At 53.5% G+C, this 26183-nt stretch overlaps 1 protein-coding gene across 16 annotated transcripts in view; it reads left to right on the top strand.

Annotated features, from left to right (window-relative positions):
* Window positions 1-26183, top strand: part of TNS1 (tensin 1) — a 231643-nt gene that overhangs the window by 188858 nt on the left and 16602 nt on the right. For 10 of the 16 annotated variants that reach the window (XM_059703093.1, XM_059703094.1, XM_059703098.1 and 7 more), the window contains 11 exons: window positions 1550-1746; window positions 2716-2791; window positions 6150-6242; window positions 6815-6838; window positions 7357-7395; window positions 14525-14723; window positions 17491-18632; window positions 22201-22287; window positions 23066-23197; window positions 23555-23647; window positions 24516-24593. In XM_059703093.1, the coding sequence (XP_059559076.1) occupies window positions 1550-1746; window positions 2716-2791; window positions 6150-6242; window positions 6815-6838; window positions 7357-7395; window positions 14525-14723; window positions 17491-18632; window positions 22201-22287; window positions 23066-23197; window positions 23555-23647; window positions 24516-24593 (2160 nt within the window). The remainder of the gene's footprint in view (window positions 1-1549; window positions 1747-2715; window positions 2792-6149; window positions 6243-6814; window positions 6839-7356; window positions 7396-14524; window positions 14724-17490; window positions 18633-22200; window positions 22288-23065; window positions 23198-23554; window positions 23648-24515; window positions 24594-26183) is intronic. The other 6 variants (XM_059703090.1, XM_059703088.1, XM_059703097.1 and 3 more) reach the window with 4 other exon arrangements.

Genomic DNA, 26183 nt, shown 5'->3' with positions numbered 1-26183 from the left:
AGTTTGTGAGTCCAGATTAAAGTCCCCGTTTGGGCTCTTTTCTCTTAGTTGAGATGGCAGGCAGGCTGCCCCCTAAGGATAAATAGCTCCATGTGGAGACTCAAAACACCACCGGGTACCTTCTGCATTTGTAAGTGTGTGTGCCAGTCCGGCGGCTCTCCAGACGTGGCCCCTAACTATGGGCAAGTATGAGTGTGTGTGTGTGTGTGTGTGTGTGTGTGTATGTGCTCCTGTCCCTGGAGTTGGCAGCAGGCAGCCTGCTATTCATGGCAAGTAGGAAGGCTTCCCAGCATGTGCTTCTCATGGCAGCCTCAGCGGCTGTGCCAGACGGGAGCTGGGAGGCCGCCCGTGGTGTGCAGACCCCACTCTGGGTGGTAGATGATACGGTCTGAAGGAGGGTGATTGCTGCTTGGCTGCACCAGCACATTCCTAGGGGCCAGCAGTGTATGCATGTGTGTGGTGCGTGTACATGTATGTGTGCGTACGTGTATGTGTGAGTGCATGTGTGCCATGGGACAGGGTTCCCAGGTGTGCTGGTATGGGGTTGGTGTGGCCAGGGTCTCAGTCCCATGTGACCTTTGGTAAGTCCCAGCACCTCCCTGCTCTTGGGTGGGGGTGAGGGCAGGGCTGAGAGCTGGCACGAGCTGATCAGGACTAGGAGCATGGGTCTTGGTCTCTGGGACCCGGGGGGGGGGGAGGCGTGGGGGGGGGGTAAGTTTTCTAGGATTCTGAAGCCAGCTCGGTGAGGCAATGTGTTCCGTGCCACAGCCCAGCTGTGGGAAGAGAGAGTGGGAAGGAAGGAGGGTGGGGTTAACAACATCCCCAGGCCTGAGGAATGGAAGGAAGAACAGAAAAGCAGATGGAGCTCATGACTCCAGCTCTGCAGGCTGTTCTGCTGGGAGGGGCAGGGTAGGACCCTGGACCATTTTGGGGGCAAGAAAGGGGTGGGTAGCCAAGGACGGGCATAAGGGAAGTTGGTGAGAGGTTTCAGAAGTGCACTGGATGAGGTTGGGGAACCCCGGAGAAGGTCAGCAATATTCCAGGGGCCAGTTTGGGCTGGAGACTTTATAACAAGACTTAGTCATTTCTTTGTTCCTTCTTGGGAGCACCATTTGCAAGATGATGCATTATGCACTCTTTCCAAAAGTTCTTCCCCATGGGCCTGATGTTGCTTGTTGGTTGATCAGTCGCCTTGGAGACTGTCTCTCCTCCCTCCACCTTCCCTCATTTGCCTGGAAGCTCTGGCCCTCTGCCTCCAGGCCTTGGAAGGAGTTGACATCTGTTTCTTGTATCAGTCTTTTGTGTTCTGGGCCCCAACCCTGTGCGGAGTAGATTCCTGGTGAAGGCCAGCCCAACTTGAGCAGGTCCCCCGCCCTGCAGAGAAACCCAGGGTGTGGGCAGAGGGAGGCAGGGGGAGGTGCAGAGGGGGGCAGGCCCAGCTCCAGCATGGCCCCCGAGTGTGCACTGTCTCCTCTGGGGGAATCAGGCCCCATGGATCCTTTCTTGTACAATATGCTCATGGCCCTCTCTGCCCTGCCGTTCCTCCCAGGGGTGCAGGCTCGGGAGAAGCAGCCTGCAGAGCCCCCAGCCCCTCTCCGGAGGCGGGCAGCCAGCGATGGACAGTATGAAAACCAGTCTCCAGAACCCTCATCCCCTCGGAGTCCTGGGGTGCGCTCCCCAGTCCAGTGTGTGTCCCCGGAGCTGGCTCTCACAATTGCTCTCAATCCTGGAGGGCGGCCCAAAGAGGTGAGTCCTTAGACCACATGCTGGGGCCACAGAAGGTAGCAGAGCCCATCTGAATGCCCCAGCAACATGATGGTCCACTGGGCAGCACGGACCTGTCAGTAACCTAGTAATTGTTTTCCTCTCCGCATCCTCACCCAAGGCTTCAGCATGTGGAACCTGGAGCTCATTTCCTTCCCTAAATAGCTTTTATGTCCTTGCGTCTTCCATTAACATTGAGATTGAGTTCCCTTCTTGACTCCTAAAGAGTTCCCTGAGCAGTTGGTAAGAATCGGGGTGTGACACAGCGACCACAGTCTGTAAACTTCAAAGCAGATCATAGAGTCTGACAAAGTGTTTTTGAGCCCTTTCTAGGTATAGGATTTTCCCTGGAGATCTAACTTCAATGCCCAAACCTTTGCATTGCTGAGACATTTCAGTGGTTTGAGGCATTGGGTCTTAAACTTCAATGTGCATAATGATCACCAGGAGTTAGTTAAAATGTAGATTCCCGAATCCACCTCCAGAGGTTCCGGCGTGTTAACTCTGGGATGGGGAACCTGCATTCTAAACGTGCACTCTGGAAGGTTCTGATGCGAGTAGTCCGTGTCCGATAGAATCCAGGCTGAGTCATTCTGGACATGAATGGCTTTTGGACATCTTTTCTCTCCTGCCTTCTGCTAGGACCCGTGACCCCTGCCCCCAGCCCTTCACTTCGGCTCTGTTTGAAATATTTCCAAAGCAGGTGCTCCTGAAGTCCGCCTGTGCCTTACAAACAGCCTGGCAAAATAACCACTTTCCGTTCTCTTGGCTACAAGGAGTTGCAGGGGCCATGAATTTGGGCAGCATCTGCCTTTGATCTCTGTTCACCTGGTAGGGGTGGAGGGTCGGGTTGGCGAGGGGCTTTGTGGCCTGGTTAACTGGGAAATACCTCCTTCTCAAGGTTATGGCCACTAATGTACCCCCTTTCCTCCCCTTGTTTTTCTCCTGCAGCCCCACTTGCACAGCTACAAAGAGGCCTTCGAGGAGATGGAGGGAACCGCTCCATCCAGTCCACCGCCCAGTGGGGGTAAGAGCTCCCCACTAAGCCTGTCTTCCTTGGGTCCCCTCAGGCTCCTCTCAGCCCCTGCTTGTGTAAGCACCCCAGGTTTGGGGTGGGGGGTGCTGGCAAAGTTGAGCAAAGCCACAGTCTGTCCTTAATCACCCTGTGGCTCATTTCACTTCACCTTCCACCCCCATTTCCCTTCTTTTCTGTGGTCCACACCCCCACATCTACAGAGACAGCAGCGACGTAATTAGGGTCCCACTGACTGACATCGGGGCCCCTGGGCTCCTGGGTGTGGAGTTTTTCTAGATGTTGAGACTTTGCGTCCTCCATACAAAACATCCTGTACTCTAAAGTGACTCTTTGTGACAAGCAAGAAAACCTTTAACCTTCTTGCTTCTAATGCCCATTTTTGTGTGCGTCCGAGCCCGTCATTCAGTGTCTGTCAAGGAAAGAAAGGCCCCGCATGCTCAGGTTTACTGAGTCCCATCTCTCCCATCCTTGGCCTTCAGGCGGGAGCATTTAGTCTGCACCCCCGATGCACTCACCAAAGAGGCAAATCCCCAAAGGTCAGAGGGGTTTCCACCCGAAGAGAAGGCTGGATGCCACAGGAGTGGGACAGTGCTCCTTTTTATGGGGGAAGAGACCGTGCAGAGGAGCTTGGAGAAGCGCTTTGTGGGGAAGCAGTGAAGGAAAACACTGGGCTGTGAAGGCTCCAGGGTTCCCGGGAGAGGCCTGGGTTGGCAGAGGAGGGGGGACTGGTGTTGCTCTGGGATCGGGTTGGCTGGGCTGGGCCCAAGCTATCTATGCATTTGCCCCGTGAGAGGGGAGGGGTGTGAGGAGGATAGCTGGGTGGGCCCTGTGTTCTCCTGGTGTCTGACACCAGAACCAGGCCCTTGCTCCAGTAGAACTTGTGTCGCCTGCTATCTGGGGCATGCGGGCGGCTGACGTCATGACTGGAGGCCATGGCTCTCCCTAGAGCAATGCTGTCCAAAGGAAATATAACACGAGCCACATTTGTTATTTAAACATTTCAAGTAGCCACATTTAAAAAACATACCGAGAAACTGGAGAAATTAAACTTAATGATCTTTTTCATTTAACCCCAAGTATCCAAAATATTATCATCTCAACAGGTAAATCACTATAAAAATAGTAATGAGGTATTTTTCAATCTCTAAAAAATATAAAAAGAAACCAGTGAAATGAATTTTAATAATAGATTTTATTTAACCCCAGCGATCTAAAATATTATCATTTCAACATGGAATGGTAAATATTGAGATATTTTGTGCTCCTGTTTCACACCAAATCTATGAAATCTGTGTGTTACAGCTCTCGGTTCAGACTGGTCACATTGCAAGTTCTCCGTAGCCCCATGTGGCTCATGGCGACCCTATTGGACAGTACAAGCCCTGGGCAATCTACTCAAGAGGCAGCTCTGTGGCCTTTTATGACTCCGTGGAGTCTCTCCCTGGCCTTACCCTTCACCTTCACACCTACTCTCATTCCCTATCGGTCCGAATAGCCAAGATCTTGGCCATCCTCCTGTTTGGGACGGAAGCCCTGTAGGCTGAGCTTGGGTTGGGTTTTACTACTTGTTCACGCTCCCAGTTTTTCTCTTTCTCCCCTTGGTCAGTCCTGGGTGCCCTGGAGGGGGAGGGGAGAATAAGTTAGAGGTTTCATCCATGCACAGGGCTGGGAGAGAGGGCAGAGGCGGAGAAATGCAAGGAATTCTCCCTGAAGCAAAAGCTTTGCCTGGCTTTAGGGCCACCCACTCGTCCGCCTCAGAGAAGGGCCAGGTCCTGCAGACTGGGGACATGAGCAAGTAGGGAGCTGGAGATGCATGAGGGGAAACGAGAGAAACCTCGCACACTTGGGGCCTGGAGAGCCTTCATGGTTCTTTGTGGCCTCTGAAGCTGGGCATTGAAATCCATTGTGTGACAAACATTAATATGTGCTGATAAGGGTCTATGGCAAGACACTTCTGTGTATGTGTGTAAAGGGAGAGGGCGGGACCAACAGTCACCACACCTAGACCTACCCAATGCCCGGCTGTGTGTTTGTACACAGCTGTCCCCTCTGCTGTGTTTATCTTTTTGGCATCTGAGGACACAGTGAGGTGGAGGGCAGGAGTGGGCTGCCCGCTGGAGCCCTGTCTCGCTATTCTCACAGACACGTACCTACACACCTGCAAACACACAGAAGTTATGTAGGTTACTTGCCTTGAGAGATTGTATTTTTTGTTGATTTTCTGTAGGTCTCACTGTCTTTTGGGGAAGGTAGATGGGGCCAGAGAGAGTCCCAGAACTGCTTTGGGGGACAGCTGAGGGCCACAGCTAGTCTGCTGAGGCTGTGGGTGCGGGGCAGGCCGCCTCGGCTGGCGGATCTGTGTGGCTGCGTGTCCTCAGAGCTCATGTTTTCTGCAGGCTCCTGATGACCGGGATAGCAGAAACAGAGCTCTTTTTTTTTTTTTTTTTGCTTCTCTTTGGAGATGTGTTAGGATACATGGCAGCCACCATTGAAAAATCTCGTGACTGGGTGTAACAATCTCTCTGTAGATCAGCTTAGAGTCTGGCCTCTTCCTTGGCTGGTGGGACAAAGCCTGGCAGCCCTTTCTGACCTTGTGTGTTATGTGACACTTCTGACCTGGACATGTGGCTTGGGAGGGACCTGAGTTAGTGCAGGGAGTTGGTGCTCTGGCCCGAGGATTGTGGAGACTGGGCTTCTCCCTCTTCTAGAACACTGAGGTTTGGGGGGATAGAGGGCCCCATGCTGAGAAATTCTGCCTGGAGTGTGCAAGGGACACACTTGGTTGCGAGTCAAAGACCTTTGGCTGCCACTGGCCTGGGCTCTCAGGGTTGGCATGGTTCCACTGACCCCTTCTCCTCCATCTGTCCATGACAGGATGTGCCCTCTGGATGCTCCATTTCCTTTTGTTCTCTAAGTCCATCTAAGTGCCTGGCTTAGAAAGACTATATGTGGGGGGAGAGGAGGAGGAAGAGGGAATAACATATGGGAAAAATCAGAGATAGCCAAAGAAACCTGCATGTATGTTAAACCATGGCATGTAAAGGGACTGTAGTGAAGAAACTAAGGGCCTAGGGAAAGGAAGGATTTTCTCAAGGTGGAGAGGCAAGGCCAGGACAAGGACACCATATCCCGACTCAGTTTACCTTCAAACTGCAGAGAAACACCCAGACAGGGAAGGGCAGTGGAGCCGCAGCAGTGCGCTCCTGGGCTGGGACTGGTTCCTCTGTTCCCGCTCCTGTGGCCCATTCCTCCCCAATAAGCCCTCACCAATGGGTACCCTCCCTCCTGCCCCCTTCCCCTACACCTCCCGACTCACTCCCCATGCCTCCCCTCTTCTTTCCCCGCACAGTGCGCTCCCCTCCAGGTCTGGCCAAGACACCCCTGTCTGCTCTGGGCCTGAAACCCCACAACCCAGCAGATATCCTGTTGCATCCCAAAGGCGGTGAGTGGCTGTGGCTGGAAGGGAGATGGTGGGGAGGCCAGAGGGAGGAGTGGGGACTCGGAGGACCCCTGTGGTCCTGGGTGGGGCCCAGAGGTGGTGGGTTATCCAGACCTTCCTGGAAACAAGTTGGCAGCTTGGGTTGTGCCCATGCTGAGGCCCGGATTGAGGGGGGGAGATCCCTTTGCAGCCTTCCTGCCCATTGACTTGTGGGGTCAGCACCACTCCCAATGCCCTCTGACTGGGGGATTTGAGGCCTGGCCTCGGTTTCCTTGGAGTTGGTCAGCTCTCTGCCAGAAGCCAGGCTGCCCCGTGCCCCGGTGTTCAGACACTCGTGTACGCATATACATGTGCACATACGTGCAGGCATGCCCACACACACTCAAACCAGGCTCACACCTACCACTTCCTCGTCACATCTCCCCGCTCCTCTCCTTCCTGTGGGGGAAGGAGAAAGTGGGGGCCCTGGGCCCTCAATGGCCATTTCCAGCACGCTGAGTCCAGAACTTGCTCTCTAGACTCGGGTGTGAGGGCTGGGCTGGGACTCTGGGGCCAACGTGGCTTCTTTTCTTTAGTTACCAGAAGACTGATCCTGCCAGGTAGGAGCGCAATGGCATGTGTGTGTGACCCACAGACACAGCCGGGCACAGCCTCCCACTCAGGAGGTTCTGCATGGCCAGGGACACAGTCACAGGAGAAGATGGGGTGGGGCGGCCTCTCACCAGGCCAGGACACTCCTGCTTGAGACCCAGCCTGAGAGAGCCCTGGGCAGCGGCTGTGACAGGGATGGCTTGGACTTAGAGCCATGGGGGCCGGGCTTGCAGCTCCTGGGAGCCAGGCCCTCTTTATACTGTGTGCCCCAAGCACCTTGCCACCGTGCCCAGGTGCCCTGGAACCTGGGGTCCTGTCAGGGTGAACCTCACCCCTCCCCTTGGGGCACTTCTGTGGAGAGCCACCGCTGCCCTAGCCTCACCCCTGCTTTCCCACCTCCCTTTTCTCAGCTAATTCTCTCTTAAGAAGTAAGCTCTGTTAATTGATCTTTCTCTCCCTTTTGCTCTCCCTCTCCTCTTCATCGCCTGCCTCTCTTTCCTCCCACCTCTCTTCTCATCTTCCCCAGAGGAGGATGGGGGGCAGGAGGTGATGGAGCCATCGGGAGGTAAGTGCTGGCTTGCTGTGTGCTGCTTCCCGCTGTCCGGGTCTGGGAATGGCTTTTCACACAGAGCTGGCTGGCTGGTTGGGGGCAGCCCTTTGCTGACCACGTCTCAAGGGACCAGGCACATAGCCTCCTGGTCCCTACCCCCTGGTGATGAGCTGTCCCCCAGAAACTGCCTGAGCCCTGACTGAGGAGCTCGTGGCTCAGGTTCAGGCGTGACCAGTGCCCAGGTGCCTTGCTGACAAAACACTCCCTGTCACTGCCACCCCAGTGGCATTTCTGCCAGCCTCCTGGGGTACAGCAAGCCCCTTTGGAGGGCGAGGAGACTCACACAGGGCAGGGGCTCATTATTCCATTTCCTGGGTGTACTCCGCATGCAGAGCTCGGAACAGGGGTTTCAACCTTCGCACTACTGACATTGGGGGCCGGATGATTCTTAGTTGTGGGGCTGCCCTGTGCATTGTGGGATGTTTAGAATCATCCCTGCCTCTGCCTGGTGCCAGTAGCACCCACCTACTCATGATAATTAAAATGTCTCCAACATTGCAAGTGTCCCCTAAGGGGACAGTCACCCCTTGGAACCACTGTCTTAGAGCCATGAGTTGACCTCTTGAAGCTCTTGCCTGGTTTCTTATCTATACAAATGGTAGGAGGTCTATTTCTCTGGGATTTTGATGCCTTTGGGGATTTCAGAAAAGCTATGGACCCACCCTTGTGCATCTGGATACCATATGCATAATGTTGGCGGTTTCAAGGCGTTAGCGTGTCTGTGTCTCCACCTAACCCTAATTTAGATGAACTCCACATTGTACATGGGGAAGCAGAAAGGGGATGCAGTCTGGTTGAAAGCCTTTACGTTATTAGGAACAGAGTTCAAATGATGACTCAGCAGCAGGTGAAACACAGGGGGGTGCTAGCCTGGGTGGCCTGGCTATGGTTTGGTGGCACCTGGTATGGTTTGGCCATCTCCACCAGGGGGGCTTAGATGAGTGTAGAAGCACCTTCCAGGTTGACATGTTAGATGTTCTGACTTACCACTGGGACCCTAGGTCCCTGTGGCCTAGTTTTCTTAAACCCACTTCTGCTTTCCTTTGCACTTACCGCCTTGATACTCTACCCCCAAAGCGGGCATGCGCTGTGCTGCTCTGAATCTGCCATCCCCCAGGCAAGATGGCTGGAGATTCCATAAAGTTTTGCCCACTTTCAGCCGGAGTTTGGGCAGCCACGCCAGGCTGCCTGGAGGTTTCAGAACAAGGCACCCCAGCAACCGCTCCCAGAGCGGGGTGAGCTGCAGCTTGCTCCTGGCTGCTGGTTCCCAACAGTCAGGGAAGCCGGCACAGGAGGGTAGAGTAAGCTTGGCCCCGGAGCCAGCGGCCGTGTCTTTCAGATGCCCACCCACGCTCTCCTCGTGGTTGCTGACTCCAACAGACTGGTGGGCCCTCAAGCCCTCTCCCGTGGGAAGGTTTGAGGGGGACTATCCCGCAGGCTGACGGGCCCTGGCTCTTTTCCACTTTGGGATGACATTTCAGAGGAGTATCTAAAATACCGAGCTGAGACCTGCCCATTGTCTACATGCATGACTCTCACCTACAAGGCCTACACTCCCCCCTCCCCTGCTTCCGTCTGTCCTTAAGCCACAGAGTTAGGAGGGGAAGGTTCTTAGGGATCAGCTCTGCCACACCCATCATTTCACAGCTGTGGAGCTGAGGTCTTGCTTGTGGGGACGGTGGGGGCATTTGCCCCAGGCCACAGTTAGGAGGCAGTGGGGCCGAGAGTGGAAATATCTCCTGTCTCCTAGTCAAGTGGCCATTTCAAAGCCCTCCTCCTGCATCCAGGCACGGCGCCCTGGGAGTGCAGCGTGGGGGTTGGAATTGCTGCCATGGCCTGAGGAGTGGGGTGGGTCGGGCAGGGAGCTAGGCTGTGGGCAGCCAGTTTCATTTTTCCTGACTCATGTATTGCCTCCCGGTCAGAAGAAAGCACATTCCTTGCTGACCCTCTGAAACTCTGCTTTCCCTGTTGACACTTTGATGGGGGAAAAAAAAATGCCTGTGAGAAAAGTGGTCAGAGGCAGAATTACTCAGCCAGGGGAAAGAAAGACTTCAGGGGACTCTGCTCCGTTCAAGGCACCATGCTAAATGCTCCTATTAATTTATCCTGCCATTCATTGATTCAGTTAGTCAATACATATTTTGTGTGCTTACTATGGGACAGGCCCTGTGCCAGGCTTCGGGGATATAGTGGTTCCTAATCCTCATGGAGCATATGCATGAACAGGAGCCAGAATGAAATGATCACTCAGAATTACATATCGAGGTCAGTGCTCTGAAGGGAAGGGATGAAGTTTTATGTGACCTTACGGCAAAGACCCTGATCTTGGCTGAAGAAGTGAGATGTGAGAGTGAGTGACATTAACTTGGTGGAACTGGGCTGGGAGGAGAGCATTCCACGTAGAGGCAAAGGGCATGTGCAAAGGCCCTGGGGTGGGAGTCAACAGCATGTTTTTTGTAGGAACTACAAAGTCAGTGAGGCTGAGAGCAAGGGGGAGCTGCAGGCTGGAATTAGGGGATACCAGGGGGACTGTGGTATAGAGTGGGGTTCAACGGGCAGGGACAAGACTATGTAGGGTCACTTCACATCTTGTTTGATAATCACAGAAACACTGAGGAGAAGGTGCTAGGAACCCCATTTTACAGGTGAGGAGATGACATTTGGGGATGTTAGATGACTTGTCTAGGCCCACACATCAGTCAGGCACAGCTGGGATCCTACATTGGATCAGCATGTGGATGATGTCCCTTTCCATGTGGTTGCCATGGGCACAACCTCTGAACATCAACAGTGACTTTACTGGGCATGGGGACTGGGTACTCTTTCATGAAGAAAGGAGAGGAAGAAAGCCTTTAGCAATGAAGACATGAGGCCAACATCCAGAGTATATACTCAGTGACACAGGGAGGAAATATATTCTCAGTGACACAGGGAGGAAAGGGAAAGGGGGCGTTCAGGTTAGGTTCGGCTCCTCCAGAGGATTAGAGGGCACCGGTTTTGCATAAAGGAAGACACATGGGTCTAGAAATGTCTCCTCCTGGGATTCTTCCTGCTCTGAGATCCTTGGTGCTGGGTGTTCTGTGGCACCTGGGATTTTAGGGCAGGGCTGTGGGATGCAGACTTATTGAGCACCTACTATGTGCCAGGTCCTGTCCGAGGCACTGAGGGTATAAAGACAAGTGAGATTTCAGCATCAGGTGGGATGCTGAGTGGGGTAGGGCTGGGGTGTAATGGGAGCTCAGAGGAGTAGCATGTGGCCCAATCGAAAAGGTCTGAAATTCTGACTTTTGAGCTTCTGGATTGGGACTTGGGGGTCTCTTTACTTCCTCCCTCTCCCCCACCCACAAGTCTTCATTTACATGGAGTGGACAGGCGCCCTCCTGTCCAGGCAAAGAGCCTCTCCTGGGAGGCATAGAATGCACTTTAGGGTGTGGGTAAAGAGGCGACAGTCCCCCAGCCTGGTAGGGCCAAGTCTCTCTTGGGTCTCCAGCTGCTCTCAGCCGCCAACAGCCACTTGGAATGGGTTTGGTCTCCTGGAATGTTCTACATGAAGCACCCTCCCTGGCCCCACCTCTCCCCCCCGCTGCCCAACCCTGTTGCCTCTGGGTGCAGCTGCCCCAGGATTGGAGGAGAGAAGGGAGGCAGCAGGAGAGAGGGTGGAGGGATGCAGGCGCAGGCCCAGTTGGGGCTTCAGGCCCGGCAGGGGCACAGGCTAGCAATGGTGGTTCAGAGTGTAAACAGCTAATTGGAGTCACCAAGAAAGAATTAGAAGGAACTCCTATCACTTGATCCTGGCTGGGCAGGTGCGTATTCTCATTCCCATTTTACAGATGAGGAAACGGAGACCCAGAAAGGTTCAGCAGCCTCTCCCAGGTCACCCATACAACAAGTGAGCCCATGCAGTAGTCGTGGCTGAGTGGTTAAGGCAATGGACTAGAAAAAATGGGAGCCCACAAGTTGTACATGGTACTGAGGTGGGGTGGGGCAGGAATAGACAGGAAAAGGAGGAATTTTCAGTATAGAAATCTGCGTCTGAAAACTTGGAAAAACTGAGTTTTTGGCCTATAAGGTTGGTTTTGAATAGTTCTTGAGATGGACTCAGAAAATCAAATAACTTCCTCAAGTCCTTCTTGCTCTGGGTTCCCGAGGGGCGGAGATTGAGCAAAGGGACTTCACCCAGGTCTACATGGACCCGGGGGGCATTGCTGGTGGGAGAAGAGCACACGCTTCAGAGGTCATGTGGGTTTTAGCTTGAGCTTTGCGGTCAACAAGACTTCCAGGGAATGAGAAAAATGAATGTGTGCCTCTTAGATCTTAGTTATGACGCACCTTCATCTGGGTAGGGCTGGAGGGTAGAGATCATGCATCTGCTAGTTTGTGGGACAGAGACGTATCTAGGGCCTACTAAGTGTCAGGCACTGCACAAGGGGGCGGATGGATCCTCCGGCCGTCTCTGGGTGGGAGAGAAGTGTGCCGAGTGCTGTGGGGACCCTGGTGAGGCTGGGATCCTGGAAGGGTTCAGGAGGAATTTTCAGAAAGAGTGACCTCAGGCAGTGAGGAATGGTGGGGAGGGTGTGAGGCCCTCTTCTGCCAAGCTGGGTTACCCCAGGACATAGAGCCAGCCTCAAGGCTAAAGATATACTGAAATTATCAGCTCCCCAATTTTCAGCTGGCCATATGTGCAGTGGGCCAGAGAGCAGGCTCTGGGCCAGACCACCTGGTTCCCCAGACCACCTGGTTCCCACTTGCCTCTGTATGACTTGGGCAAGATACTTACATTCCCCAAATCCTACTTTCTTCATATATTGTTTGCTATTATTATTATTATTATTATTATTATTTTGTTAATCCTTTCTGGAGGATATTTCTTCAGTAATTTTTAGACAGAGTGGAAGGGACGAAGGGAGGAGGGGGAAGAGAGAAAGAGAGAGAGAGAGAGAGAGAGAGAGAGACATCAATGTAAGAGAGACACATTGATTGGTTGCCTAATGCATGTGCCCCAGTGGGGATTGAACATGCAACCCAGGTACATGCTGTTGACCCGAAATCGAACCCGTGACCCTTCAGTGTGTGGGCCAGTGCTCTAACCACTGAGAAACACCATCCAGGGCTATTTTTATCATTATTAATAGCCCTGTGGAGTTGACTCTTCTCTGGGTGATGGGTTGGAGTTCTGGGTAGCAGCCAGTTCTGGGTGCCCCCATGAGACTGTGGCCCCTCTCTAGGCCACCCCGAGCCACCAATGAGATCAGGAGGCCGTGGTGCTAGTATCCACAACCACTAATTGGCTGTGTTCTGGGACAAATCGCTACACCTCTCTGGGCTGAGGAGATGGGTTAGACCAGAGGTAAGCAAACTTGGTCAACTCTGGTCCACCATCTATTTTTGTAAGACAGTTTTATTGCAACTCAGACATGCTCATTGGTTTATGTGCTGTTGCCACAGCTGCTCTCACTCTGCAATAGTGAATTGAGTAGTTGTGTCAGAGGCTGTCCGACCACCAAGCCTAACATATTTACTACCAGGTCCTTTATAAGAAAGTGCGCCTGCCCCGGGTCAGAAGATCTCTGTGGCATCTCCTGGTTCCAGTAGGGCCTTGGGCACAGATGGCACAGCACCAATGCCTTGGGAATGGATGTGGCCTGGGGCTTCTGTGAAGTGGGCGGGTGGCCTGGGCTGGTTGAGCGGGGTCTTGAGGATGCCTTGCTGACCTCTGCCCAGATGGACTCTAGCTGTGAGTGCCGAGGTGGCTGGGGCTACACCACCCTGCACCCCGTACCTGGAATAGATTGCTCCGAGCTGTCCCTTTGCAGACATCCTGCCCCACCCCCATCCACTGCCCCTGCTGTTGGTTGGAGGGAGCTCTGTGAAAACTAGGACCCGCTGGCAGCCTCTGGCTGGAGTTGCCCACAGAGCTCCCAGACCCTGGGCCTGGATGCAATGTCAGATCTTGAGGTCACTTCAGAAGCCACGCCCAGGAGCCCCTAACGCCGTGGTGATTAGGCTCCTTCTAAAGCAGTGTTTTCTTTGGGCCAAGGGAAGGGCTGTTCTGACTCAGTGATCAGCACAGTCCTGGCCACAAAGGCACCGGGGCCTGGCTGGCCGGCATGCACAGGTTCTTCGGTTCCTCGGGCTAGTTTCAGCAGATGCCAGCACTGTGGGCAGAGGGTGGGTCTGTGCTCAGTCACGTCCCTCCTGAGGGAGATGGGACCCCGTGCCAGGTTTGGAGGTGGAGGATGTCATCCATCCTTCATCAGGTCCCTGGAGAAGCCCAGGGCGTCCTGCTGCTTCTCCCTGCTTAATATCGAGTTAGTTTGGGGCTGGCCTCAGAGGGAGGAGTTGGACAAGCCCTGGCCAGGCCTCCCGACATTTCACTCTCCAGGCCTCAGGGTCCTCATCTGTGAGATGGCCTTTCTGGGCCTTGTCCCTCCACCTCCTTCCTCTTAGGATATTCTGAACACCACGCGGGGATGATGGTGTCAGCCTCGGGAGGAATGCGAAGTGTGTCAGGCAGGAGGCTGGGTGTGCTTGGCATGAAGGGGCTGGGCGTGACTCACCGGCGCAGGCCTGCTGCTAGGACAGCAAGCCCGTCTCGGGATCCTGGGTGTGGGGTGAAGCCTGTGTAAGCCCTGGTGCTGTCCGATAGGGGCAAGGCCGGCTGGAGCTATAGGTCCACAGAGAGCCCAGACTCCAATGGTGCCTGCAGTACTTAGAAGGGCCTGGGGGCTGGAGGCTGAGTCATGAAAAAAAAAAAAAGAAGCAGCTGAGAGGGATGCCAGCTGTGGATGGGCATCCTGGCTCTGGGAGGGAAGATCTGAGGTGGCCGCATTGGGAGGCAGAGCTGGGGTCCCTTTCCTGGGAGGTCTGAGCGAGGCCATGGAAAGCTTCTGTGGGGCTCCCACAGCTTCTCCAGGATGCGGAAGAGGGCTGGGCATGGGCTGGCAGGAGCCCCAGAAGTGCCCCTTGTGTGCTTGGCTGTCCCCAAGGCTGGACTCTGGAGAGGTGGGCGCCCTGGCAGTTTGGATGGGGTCCACATGGCACCCTATGGATCTGTGCTCAGTCTGTGTCTCCTTGCTGCTTCCAGAGCCCCGGAGCTACGTCGAGTCGGTGGTGCGGACGGCAGTGGCTGGGCCCCGATCCCAGGACCCTGAGCCCAAGAGCTTTAGCGCCCCAGCTGCCCAGGCCTATGGCCACGACACACCCCTGAGGAACGGGACCCTGGGCGGCTCCTTTGTCTCCCCTAGCCCCCTCTCCACCAGCAGCCCCATCCTCAGCGCTGACAGGTAAGTGGGGAGGAGGAGCATGTGGGGGGGGGGTGAGAATCCAGGCCTGGGCCAGCATGGGTGAGGCCTCTCGGATCTGCTCAGGGTGTGGACAGGCAGAAATAACATCCAGATGCTGTCCCTGGGAAACCAGCTCCTCAGGGCACCTTGAGAGAGCATCCCCCGAGTGCCACATCCGTGGGCAGCTCTAATCCCCAGGCTGAGCTCAAAGGGATGGGGGTATGGAGGTGAACCAGGTGGGGTCGCTCCCCCAAGGTTAAAACCCAGCAGCAGCAATCGCTAGGTAGAGCATGCTTCCTATGGCCAGGCACTTGGCTAAATGTGTCCTGTGGCTATTTTATTTAATCTTCACAGCAATCCTATGAGGTAAGTACTATTATCACTCCCACTTTCCAGAAGAGGAAACTGAGGCCCAGAGCGGTGGAGTAGCTTGCTCACAGTCCTGCAGCTCAGCAGTAGCAGAAATAGGATTCAGACCCAAGGCCTCTGGTTGGGAGCCCACATCCCTGCCTCCTGACCAGACCTGGGTACGGTGCCCATCAGTCAGAGGTGCCCAAAGCAGGCGCATAAGTAAAGTTCTCAGAGCCCAGAGCAGGGGGCCGTGACTTCTGACTAGGGGTGCAGGGAGGATTTCTGGGGCTGGGTGAGCATGGTGTTAACAGGTGAGGCGGGAGGGAGAGGGCTTTTCTAGAAGGACGGCACAGCCAGAATTCTTAGAATTCTAAGAATTCTAAACCCTCGAGCCCAGCATGCCCCACCCTCAGTCCACCTTGCCCCTCCTGTCTCCTGCTGGGGCAGATGGCTCCATTTCAGGCGGTCTGCCTTGGGCAGAGGTATGGTCTTCTTTGAAAGGAAGCGGCGGGGGGCGGGGGGGGGGGTCTTCCTCACCTCAGCCACTGTTGCTGGCGTTCGGAAAGCCCTGCCATTAGGAAGTTTCCACTCACATGCCTCCGGCTGTGATCTTGGCTCTTTTCGGGGCTCAGGAAGCTAGCGTTTTCCCTCCGGGACTGACCTTCCAACACTCCTGTCCCACTCAGCCTGACACATCCTCCCCGCCTCAGAATACAGATTATTCCTTCCAGAAGTTGGGAGGGAAGATCCTGAGGTGGCCGCATCGGGAGGCAGAGCTTGGGTCTCTGCTTCTTTCTTCCAATCTGGCCCCTTCTGCAATGGGAGGTAGACTTTGTCCTGGTCTAACCCCTGACTTCACCTGGCCCTTGGCTCTTGCCTGGCCCCCCACCTCACATCACCCAGGAGACCTGAGCTTATCCGATTGGTTCACAGTGGGCTGGCCGCCTGGAGAATCCTCCCAGTCGCCAGCTCCAGGCTTTGGCCCATCGTCTTCCTAAGGGGTTCCTCCTCCCCCTGGGCCTCCTGGTGCAGAGCCTGCCTGCCACCACCCTGCAGCTGCTGCTCAGGCGAAGTCCCTGCCAACCTTTGTCTCTCCTGCCATGTCATCGAGGGATGGAAGTTTGTATCTGGAAAGAATCAGGGTCATCTCACCCAACCCCCTTATTTTTTTCATATGGGAAAACTTGAACAGCAGAATCCAAGTTTCCCAACTCAGAGGCCATTGCGTTATATTTCCCTTTGGTCTTGTACTTAACTTCAGAGGAGAACCTTTGATTGTGGCCGTTCCCCCAGGCACACTCTCCTCGGAACGGAATTTTATCAGCCTTAGAATTGGGTTCAACCTCTGAGCTCTCCTAATCTAACCTTCCAATGGAAGATATTCCCTTCACAACAGTCAGGTCAAGAGGTTAGTTAGCCTTTGCTTAAATGCTCCTAGTGATGGGGGTCTCATTACTGTGCAAGGCAGCTTGCTCTGTTACTGGCCAGATCCAATGGCTGGAGAGCAGACCTTATAATGAGCTGAAATCTCCCTCAATGAGACTTCCTTATTTTTGGTTTTTGGAGCTACCCAGGAATGAAAGCACAATTCTGACACCCACAACATTTGCAGGTAATGATGGCACACCTGGGGAGACGGAATCAGGGTGGGACATTTCCAGTGGGAACGGGATCTGGTGGTTTGGCTTCCTCTCCAGTGTTCAGTTTCTGTGATATGGAGTTGACAAGGAGTCACTTACAGTTTTTTTATTTTAATTTCATTGTATTTATTGGTGTGACATTGGTTAATAAAATTATATAGGTTTCAGGTGTACAATTCTATAATTCATCATCTGTATGTTGTATTGTGTCCTTCCTTCACCATGCATTCCTTTACCCTCTTCTACCTCCTCCCATCCCCCTTTCCCTCTGGTAATCCCCAAACTGTAGTCTGTGTCTATGAGTTTTTCCTCCTTGGTTTAATCCCTTCACCTTTTTCACCCAGCCCCCCCCCCCCCCACCTCCGACAGCTGTCAGTCTGTTCTCTATCTAGAAGCCTGTTTCTATTTTGTTAGTTTATTTTGTTCATTAGACCCAGTCACCTTCAGTTTTGATGGAAGAGAGCTCCTCGCTTTGACTTTGGTTCAGGAGCCAGAGTAGTACAGCGGGGAAAACATGTGCTTTGGAATCAGACACAGCTGACTCGAAACCCTGGTCTTTTATGAGCCGTGTGATCATGAGCCAATTGCTTAACCTATCTGAGCCTCAGTTTCTTCTGATGGTGCCATAGGGTGATGTAAAAGCCTTGACATTCCCATGCGTGCAAGTGGAACTCACTGCTGTTGCTAGTGGTGGGAGGGAAGTCTGAGTGCTCACTGAAACCTGTTCTTCATTAAGTACATTTGCTGACATCTCAATCCGCTCTTTCTCTCTCTAGCACTTCGGTGGGGAGTTTCCCATCGGGGGAGAGCAGTGACCAGGGCCCCCGGACACCCACCCAGCCTCTGCTGGATTCTGGCTTCCGCTCTGGCAGCCTGGGCCAGCCCAGCCCTTCGGCTCAGAGAAGCTACCAGAGTTCTTCTCCTCTTCCAACCGTGGGCAGCAGCTACAGCAGCCCCGACTACTCACTTCAGCAGTTCAGCTCCCCAGAAAGCCAGGCCCGGCCTCAGTTCAATGCGGCTGGTGTCCACGCGGTCCCTGGGAGCCCTCAAGCACGCCACAGGACAGTGGGCACCAACACTCCCTCCAGTCCCGGCTTTGGCCGCCGAGCTGTCAACCCTGGCATGGCTGCCCCCAGCAGCCCCAGTTTGAGCCATCGCCAGGTGATGGGCCCGCCAGCAACTGGTTTCCATGGCAATGTGGTTTCCAGCCCCCAGAGCAGTGCAGTGACCACTCCAGGAAGCCCCAGCCTGGGCCGGCACCCTGGGGCCCACCAGGCCTCAGGCCTCCATGGCAGTGTGGCTGTCACTCCAGGGAGCCCCAGCCGCGGCCAGCAGCCGGGGGCCCTCCAGGCCTCAGGCCTCCCTGGTAATGTGGCCACCACTCCAGGGAGCCCCAGCCTGGGCCGGCATCCTGGAGCCCACCAGGGCAACTTGGCCTCCAATCTCCATGGCAACACAATATCCAGCCCCGGAAGCCCCATCCTGGGCCGTCATCTCGGAGCATCTGGATCCGTGGTTCCTGGCAGCCCCAGCCTAGATCGGCACGTGGCCTATGGCGGCTACTCGACCCCTGAGGACCGGAGACCCACGCTGTCCCGGCAGAGCAGTGCCTCTGGTTACCAGGCTCCTTCCACGCCCTCCTTCCCCGTGTCTCCTGCCTACTACCCGGGCCTGAGCAGCCCCGCCACCTCTCCTTCGCCAGATTCGGCAGCCTTCCGGCAAGGGAGTCCAACACCGGCCTTGCCAGAGAAGTGGAGGATGTCCATGGGAGACCGAGTGGGCAGCCTCCCCAACTATGCCACCATCAATGGGAAGGTGTCGTCCTCGCCTGTCGCCAGTGGCATGTCCAGTCCCAGTGGGGGCAGCACCGTCTCCTTTTCGCACACTCTGCCTGACTTCTCCAAGTACTCCATGCCAGGTGGGCCTCTCCTTCACCTCTGCGTCTCCTGCTGACAGGTTAAGTCCACCAGTTGGGGTATCTGAACTGCTCTCTGTTCTGGCATCCTCCTGGCAGACAACCGTGGGTGGATCACTGGCCGTGGGCCTTATCTGTTTAATGGGATTTGGAGGTGTCCTCAAAGGAATTGTGCTATGGTTGTGGTGACTGTGGGGGCAGGGATGAAGCTGCCGATGATGATGAGGATGGTGAAAATAATAATAATGACAGTGTTATTGTTACGATTACCAGAGTCACTCCCACTTGTTGAGCACATGCTGTGCGCCAGGCTCTGAGCTAAGCAGTCTCTTTCATCCTCACAGCCACACATGAGGAAACGGGCTTGGAGAGCTCAGTCATTTGTCCTGAGTCAGACAGTTAAGAAATGGCAGGGCCAGGCTGCCAATCCAGTCCCATACTACCCAAACTAGTGCTTCTAAAACATTGGAGTTGTTGGATCATGCTTCCCTATCTTGAGGGTTATGGTGATTTAGCATAACCTTGACACTCTGCCTTCCAAACCTGGACCCCAAACCTTTTGCCAGCCCTTTGTTCCCATCTTTGGGTCCCCACTGTGCACACATAACTAATAATAGATCTGGCAGCCAGATGTGATATGGGCCAAGGCCAGGGCATTTCACTGGAGTCTAGTTCCTGCCAGCTTCACTGAAGCCTGTGCAGGTTTGCACACTGAATTCTTCACTCGTCACCAGAACTCGGCCTCTTGGCTTCCGCTGAAAGGGCTCATTATCCAGATACAGAGGTCAAAGCCTCAGCTGATATGCAGCTTCTCATCCAGACCCGGAACATGCCTATATGCAGAGGACCCCAGGGCCCTGAGGCATTCGAGGAAGATCGGGAATGTTTTGGGGAGCCTGGAATGGGTCCCAGCTGCCTGGATTCTCAACGTGTCACTACTGGGTCCTGCCCTGAGCCTGCCAAGCCAGGACTCTACAGCGACCCTGCACGCCCCTACTTCCTGCTGCCCACAAGAGACATCTGGTTCCCAGCTCCTCTCCTTGGAGGATGCAAAACTTCTAGTAGTTGGGACATTTCCTGTTTCCCACCATCTTCCCTGCTTAAAATAGCCATTGGAGTCAACACAGGAAGGCACATGGGGCTGCAGCCGCCTCTGACAGCTCATTAGACAGGCCCAGCACCAGCGGCTGGGGCTTCAGAGCAGAGAAAGGCAGCTTGCAACAGTTGCACGGCCCAGCTGGCTAGCCTAGAGGCCTCCCCCAGGGCACAGCTCAGGAGAGGGAGCTGATCTAGCCCCTCACTGTCCTCCAGAGACAGGTCCCAGGAGCCTACCAGAGTTTAAGTGACAGGTTGAAATTGACTAAGCACTGGACACATAACCCACCCCTGTCCCTGGTCTGGATGCTCTGAGCTTTACCGCATCACTAACACAGGCTCCCTCTGCTCTGCCTCTCTCTCAAGAAAGGAGAGGAAAGATGTACAATTGGAATATTCCTTTCCCCTCCTCACCCATCCCCCTTTTGGTTTCCTTTTGTTCCCAAAGATAAAGGAAGAGGTTGGGGAGCGCGGGGCACACATGCTAATACCTAGCAGGAAGCTATGGTGTAGCCGGCACTGAACTGAACTGGCTGCTGGGTCTTCTCACCCGGGAAGGCCTAACAGGAGAAGGTCTATTACCCATGGAAAGGCTCACATATGGGCTTGGGAAGCTCACTCACCTTCTCTGAAACTCTCCTCATTTTAGAGTTAGGAGGTTGGACTAGGTGCTCTCAGAGGGCCTTCTAGAACCTATTCTGTGAAATCATCCCGGGTCTGCAGAGGGTCTGGGATGGGAGCATCTGCCAGAGAAGTGGGGTATGTGACACACGAGATGGCTTCCAAATTCTAGGCCAGGAAATGTGGGAAACAGGAAATGTCCCAACTGTTTGTTCTAGAGCAGGAGCGACGCCTTTGCCCTCTATGATACAGAACTCAGGCTTTCCACATGGGAATGAGGAGGGGGTTGGGGAGAAGTGGAACGAAATGGTCTTTCTGCCCAGTTCTCAAGGTTGTTATGATAAAGTTGGGACGTTGAGCCTGTGGAGAAAGGGACTAGAGCTGGGTGTCTTAGACTGTGGGGAAGAAGCTGCAAGAAGGGTCTAGTCCAGCCGTGGGCAAACTACGGCCCGCGGGCCGGATCTGGCCCGTTTGAAATGAATAAAACTAAAAAAAGAAAAAGACTGTACCCTTTTATGTAATGATGTTTACTTTGAATTTATATTAGTTCACACAAATACTCCATCCATGCTTTTGTTCCGGCCCTCCGGTCCAGTTTTAAGAACCCATTGTGGCCCTCGAGTCAAAAAGTTTGCCCACCCCTGGGCTAGTCTGAATCTTCTAGAGAAAGGAGATGGGGTGGAGTAGGGCTTCACTGGCCCAGGGAGAATGCTTTGCCAGCCCTTCAGCAGGAGGGCAGCTCTGTGGCACGTGGTAGTTGGCGATAGGTAGACAACAGGAGGGCAGCTCTGTGGCACACGGTGGTTGGCGGTAGGTAGACAACAGGAGGGCAGCTCTGTGGCACTTGGTAGTTGGCGGTAGGTAGACAACAGGAGAGCAGCTCTGTGGTACACGGTGGCTGGCGGTAGGTAGACAATAGGAGGGCAGCTCTGTGGCACACGGTGGTTGGCGGTAGGTAGACAACAGGAGAGCAGCTCTGTGGCACACGGTGGTTGGCGGTAGGTAGACAACAGGAGGGCAGCTCTGTGGCACTTGGTAGTTGGCGGTAGGTAGACAACAGGAGAGCAGCTCTGTGGTACACGGTGGCTGGCGGTAGGTAGACAATAGGAGGGCAGCTCTGTGGCACACGGTGGTTGGCGGTAGGTAGACAACAGGAGGGCAGCTCTGTGGCACACGGTGGTTGGCGGTAGGTAGACAACAGGAGAGCAGCTCTGTGGCACTTGGTAGTTGGCGGTAGGTAGACAACAGGAGAGCAGCTCTGTGGTACACGGTGGCTGGCGGTAGGTAGACAATAGGAGGGCAGCTCTGTGGCACACGGTGGGTGGTGGTGGACGGAGAGGATGCCAAAGCTGCTCAGGGCCCTTGAGCAATACTCTGATGTTTGAAGTGACTGACTTTCTTAGGGCAGCATAACAAAGTGCCACAGACTTTATGCTGAAGACACAGAATTTTTTCTTTCACAGTAGTGGAGGCCAAAAGTCCAAAATCAAGGTGTTGGCAGGGTTGGCTCCTTCTGGAGGCTCTGAGGGAGGAGTGTCTGCTCCAGGCCTTTCTCCTGGCTGCTCGTTGCCGGCAGTGCTTTGTGTCCCTTGGCTGTAGATGCATCTCTCCAATCTGCCCCCACGTTCACATGGTGCTCTCCCCTCGTGTCTCTGTCTCTTCTTCTTATGAGGACACCAGTCATATTGGATTGGGGACCATTCTAATCCTGTATGACCTCATTTTAATTTGATTACATATGCAAAGACCTTATTTCCAAATAAGGTCACATTCACAGGTATCGTGATTAGGACCCCCACACGTCTTTTTTGGGGGGGGCACAGTTTAACCCATATCCCTTTTTTTTCTCCTTTAGACAACAGCCCAGAGACCAGGGCTAAAGTGAAATTTGTCCAGGACACTTCCAAGTATTGGTACAAACCCGAGATCTCCAGAGAACAGGGTGAGTGCTGGGGGGTTCTGGGGTCCATCCAAGGTCACAGCTGGCTGCTGCTCCCCGGGCTTCCCCTGGGCAAGAAATTTAAGTAGACTCCTTCCTCTTTGCAGTAGGTGGTGGTCATAGAGAGGGGGCTGGGATCAAGGTCAGACAGGAAGAGTAGTCGCTATGGTGATGTGTGGGGAAGCAGAGCAGTGATTGTAAGCACCTCGTTGAAGGATCCTTAAAATGAGCAAAGTCTTGGTTTCTGGGCAAAGTAAAAGGCTGGCCAAGATAGTACGAAATGTTAGCTCTCCATCTGCATGATATGGGAGATTTTTGTATATTTTACAGAAAAATAAAGTTGGGACTATAGGGGTGGAGATGAGGCCCACCTCAGTCCCCAAGGGAAAGTCTGTGTGGACATAGGACACGGTGTTGGTGACGCGGCCCCCGGGTCAAATCCGGACTGCTGTCTGCTTGGTAACTATAGTGTTATTGAACACAACCACATCCATTCATTTATATCCTGTCTGTGTCTGCTTTTGTGTGGCAGTGGCAGAGTCGAGCAGTTGCAGTAGAGACTGCATGGCCTGCAAAGCCTGAAACATTTACATCTGGCTGTTTACAGAAAAAGTTTGCCAACTCCAGTATAGAAAGATCCTTAAGAATGTTTGAATTCTCACTTTAAAGAATTTCCTCTCACTTAAGAGAGAATGAGGTTCCAGAGGCCTGATGAGACTTAACGAAAGCCAGTGCCATCAATTTCTTATTTCCTCTTCTCTCCCATCCCTTCCCGACCCAGCCATCGCTCTACTGAAGGACCAGGAGCCCGGGGCCTTCATCATCCGTGACAGCCACTCTTTCCGAGGAGCCTATGGGCTGGCCATGAAGGTGTCTTCTCCCCCTCCGACCATCATGCAGCAGAATAAGAAAGGTAACACTGTCTTCTCTAACTGGGCCTCAGGACTAGGTGATCCATACGGTCTCTTCAAAGCCAGAGGGACCTGGGGGCTGGGCAGGTTTCCAATTCTCATGGGAGCTGGTCCCTGCTAAACCCTCTTCAGCAGAGTGAGTCTTGGGCTTGGTGACTGGGGTCAGAGAACAGGGAAGCCAGATTGTTGGGTCTCTGTGATTGCGTTTCCTTGAGGGGGAGGAAAGGAGAGGCAGTCCCTCCATTCCAGGGTTCTCCCGTCAAAGCCCTGCACACTAGAGAAGTCAGAAATTGGTGGTGGGAGGTGGTGGGAGGGACCATGAGAAGTGACTGGTCCTCATTTCTTCCTTTTTATCCTAGGGGACATGACCCATGAGCTGGTGAGACATTTCCTGATAGAGACCGGCCCCCGAGGAGTCAAGCTCAAGGGCTGCCCCAACGAGCCAAACTTTGGTGAGATTTCCCCGACTTCTGTCTCCCCAGTTGGCTTGCAGAGAGCCTTAGGCCTGCCCCAGCCCCCTGCCCCCCACCTTGGTTCTGCCCGCCCCCCTTGTCCTAGACACAGCAGAGAAATGGACAGTGGTTTCCCTTCCTCTGTCCTCCAGTCCCTTCACTCTGCCAGATTCCTCTTGATAGATGTCCTACCCCACTGAGACTTGTTATCATTGTAATTTGAATAATAGCTATAACAACAGTTTCCTTTATTGACCACCTACTATGTGAAAGTCACTGTCTAGGTCCCTTCTGTTACTTCTGGTCTCGTGACAATCCTGCATGGTAGGTGCCATTGTCCCATCTATAATAATAAAAGTGTAATATGCTAATTAGACCAGACATCCTTTCGGACGACCTTCCAGATGAAGCTGGGGCTGTGAGGGCCACGGCTGCGAGGGCTGAGCCCCTTGCACAAATTTTGTGCATCAGGCCTCTAGTTTTACATATGAGGACATGGAGGTTCATAGAAGTTAGGCTTATGCAAGAACACAGCTAGTAAGTGACTGAGCTGGGATTTGATCCCACGATTCTCTGAGTCCTCTGCTGCACTGTCCTGAGAGGGGCCCCGGCAGATGGGGGGCTTGGGAGAGATGTTGGGAGTAACTTTCTCTAAAGGAAAGCTGTTAAGTAACCTATGACTGCTAGGGTGAGCCGTTGGAATATTCTCCCTTGGGTTTCGCTAACTAAGAGGGAGTGGATTTTCAGTTTTGTTGGTGGGATGTGGGAGGGTAATGAAGAAGCTGATCATGGCAGTGTGGTGGGCTCCCTCGGTGTTCCGGCCCACTTCCAGCAAAGCTGCTCTGACATGCCATCTCCCTCCCCGCAGGATCTCTCTCTGCCCTGGTCTACCAGCACTCCATCATCCCGCTGGCCCTGCCCTGTAAGCTGGTCATTCCAAACCGAGGTAGGAACCTGACACTCCTCCGTCTCCCAGCTCACCCTTGAACTGGTCTCCTTCTTTTCTCGCCCCTGCCAGAACGCCAGAGCTTGGGCCAGGCTTGGAGGACATGGGTCATTTTGCCATCTGGGGAAACTTGAAACCACCTCTTTTTTTTTATTAAAAGAAAAAAAGAAACATTTATTAAAAAGCTTAACTTCAGGAATGTACATAATTGACTTGCCAGATTGTTCTAAAAAATTCTCTAGAGGCTTAAAGAAATTCAAATGAATTATCAGAATAAGCCTCATCCCAGGAGACAGTCGTGGGGAGGACCTTGTCCAGAGGGTGAGATGCGCGTCGGTGGGGAGGGGAGGGGAGGCAGATTTAGGTCATGGGGCACCCGGGGTGGGAGGTTGGCCTGAACGGACAGGAGACAGCACTCTGGAGGGACCTCTGGAGGAGAGGTGGCTGGGCTCTGCATGGGAAGGAAAGGGGATGGTCAGATATCCCTAGAGTTTTCTAGTCTGTGTGGCTGACAGGATGTCCCCTGACTGAGGCAACACTGAGCTGATAGGAAAGAGCGAGCCCACTTTTGATTGTGGGATGTTTGATTGGAACCCGATAGCCTCAGGACACAGAGGATAAGAATCTGAGCGAGACCCGGGGCCAGCAAAGGAGATTTCAGCTTCTCTCAGGGGTGTCCCACCCGTGAAGGATGGCAGGTGGACCCCAAGCTCTTCAAATTGAAGCTTCTATTATAGCACAGGCTTCTATTCCCAGCGCCCACAGGAGGGGAATGTGCTTGGCCCTGAACTTGAGGGCTGCAAACTGGGAGCCGAGGTGCCTTCTCCCTCTGTCCAATAATAGGACATTCAGAAGTGCCCCTGGGACTCTCTCCTCTCCTGAGGAGCACCTGAGGTTTTTGCCCACACAGAAAACCTCCAATATTGTTTGATAGTCTCTATGTATCCAATTCGATTCATTGAATTATTAATGATAATTGACCAGCATTATTAGCTTAAAAGTTCAAATGCAACTTAAATAGCATTATTAACCATGACAGTTAGACACTAATTAAATGATATTTCTACAGAATTTACCAAAGTAATTCAGCAATGATCAAACTGATAGTGACATTGTATAAACTAGTAGTTCTCCAAGCCTGATCCCCAGGCCGGCAGCCTCAGCACCCCCGGGACCTTGTTTAAAATGCAACTATTCTCAAGTCCCACCTAATCAGGTTCTCTGGTTTTAACAAGTCTGCACAGCAAAGTCTGAAAAACACTGGTGTAAATGGTACTTGATGCTTTTTAATATTGAAATTATAATTGTGCTATTTAAGTGTTTAATGAGTGAGGGCATTTATCGATCTACACAGACATCAATACAAAAGAACACCACCACCAACTGCCACTTGAAGTCATGCTTTATGCCTAGCACTGGGCTAACACTGTACATGGAGCATTTAAAAAACCCACCGAAGCACTTCTATCACCATCATTTCCACTTTATAGATACTTAGCAGGTCCTGGGCTGAGAGTCTCAACCCAGCTCTGTTGGAATCTAGAGCTCTCAACCAGTGAGCAGTTATTGACCATTCCAACTGGACACACA

This window comes from Myotis daubentonii, chromosome 7, assembly GCF_963259705.1.
Source record: "Myotis daubentonii chromosome 7, mMyoDau2.1, whole genome shotgun sequence".
In the NCBI taxonomy this organism is placed as follows: Eukaryota; Metazoa; Chordata; class Mammalia; order Chiroptera; family Vespertilionidae; genus Myotis; species Myotis daubentonii.
The sequence above is the reverse complement of the archived record's forward strand: the minus strand, read 5'-3'. Positions and strand labels throughout refer to the sequence as shown.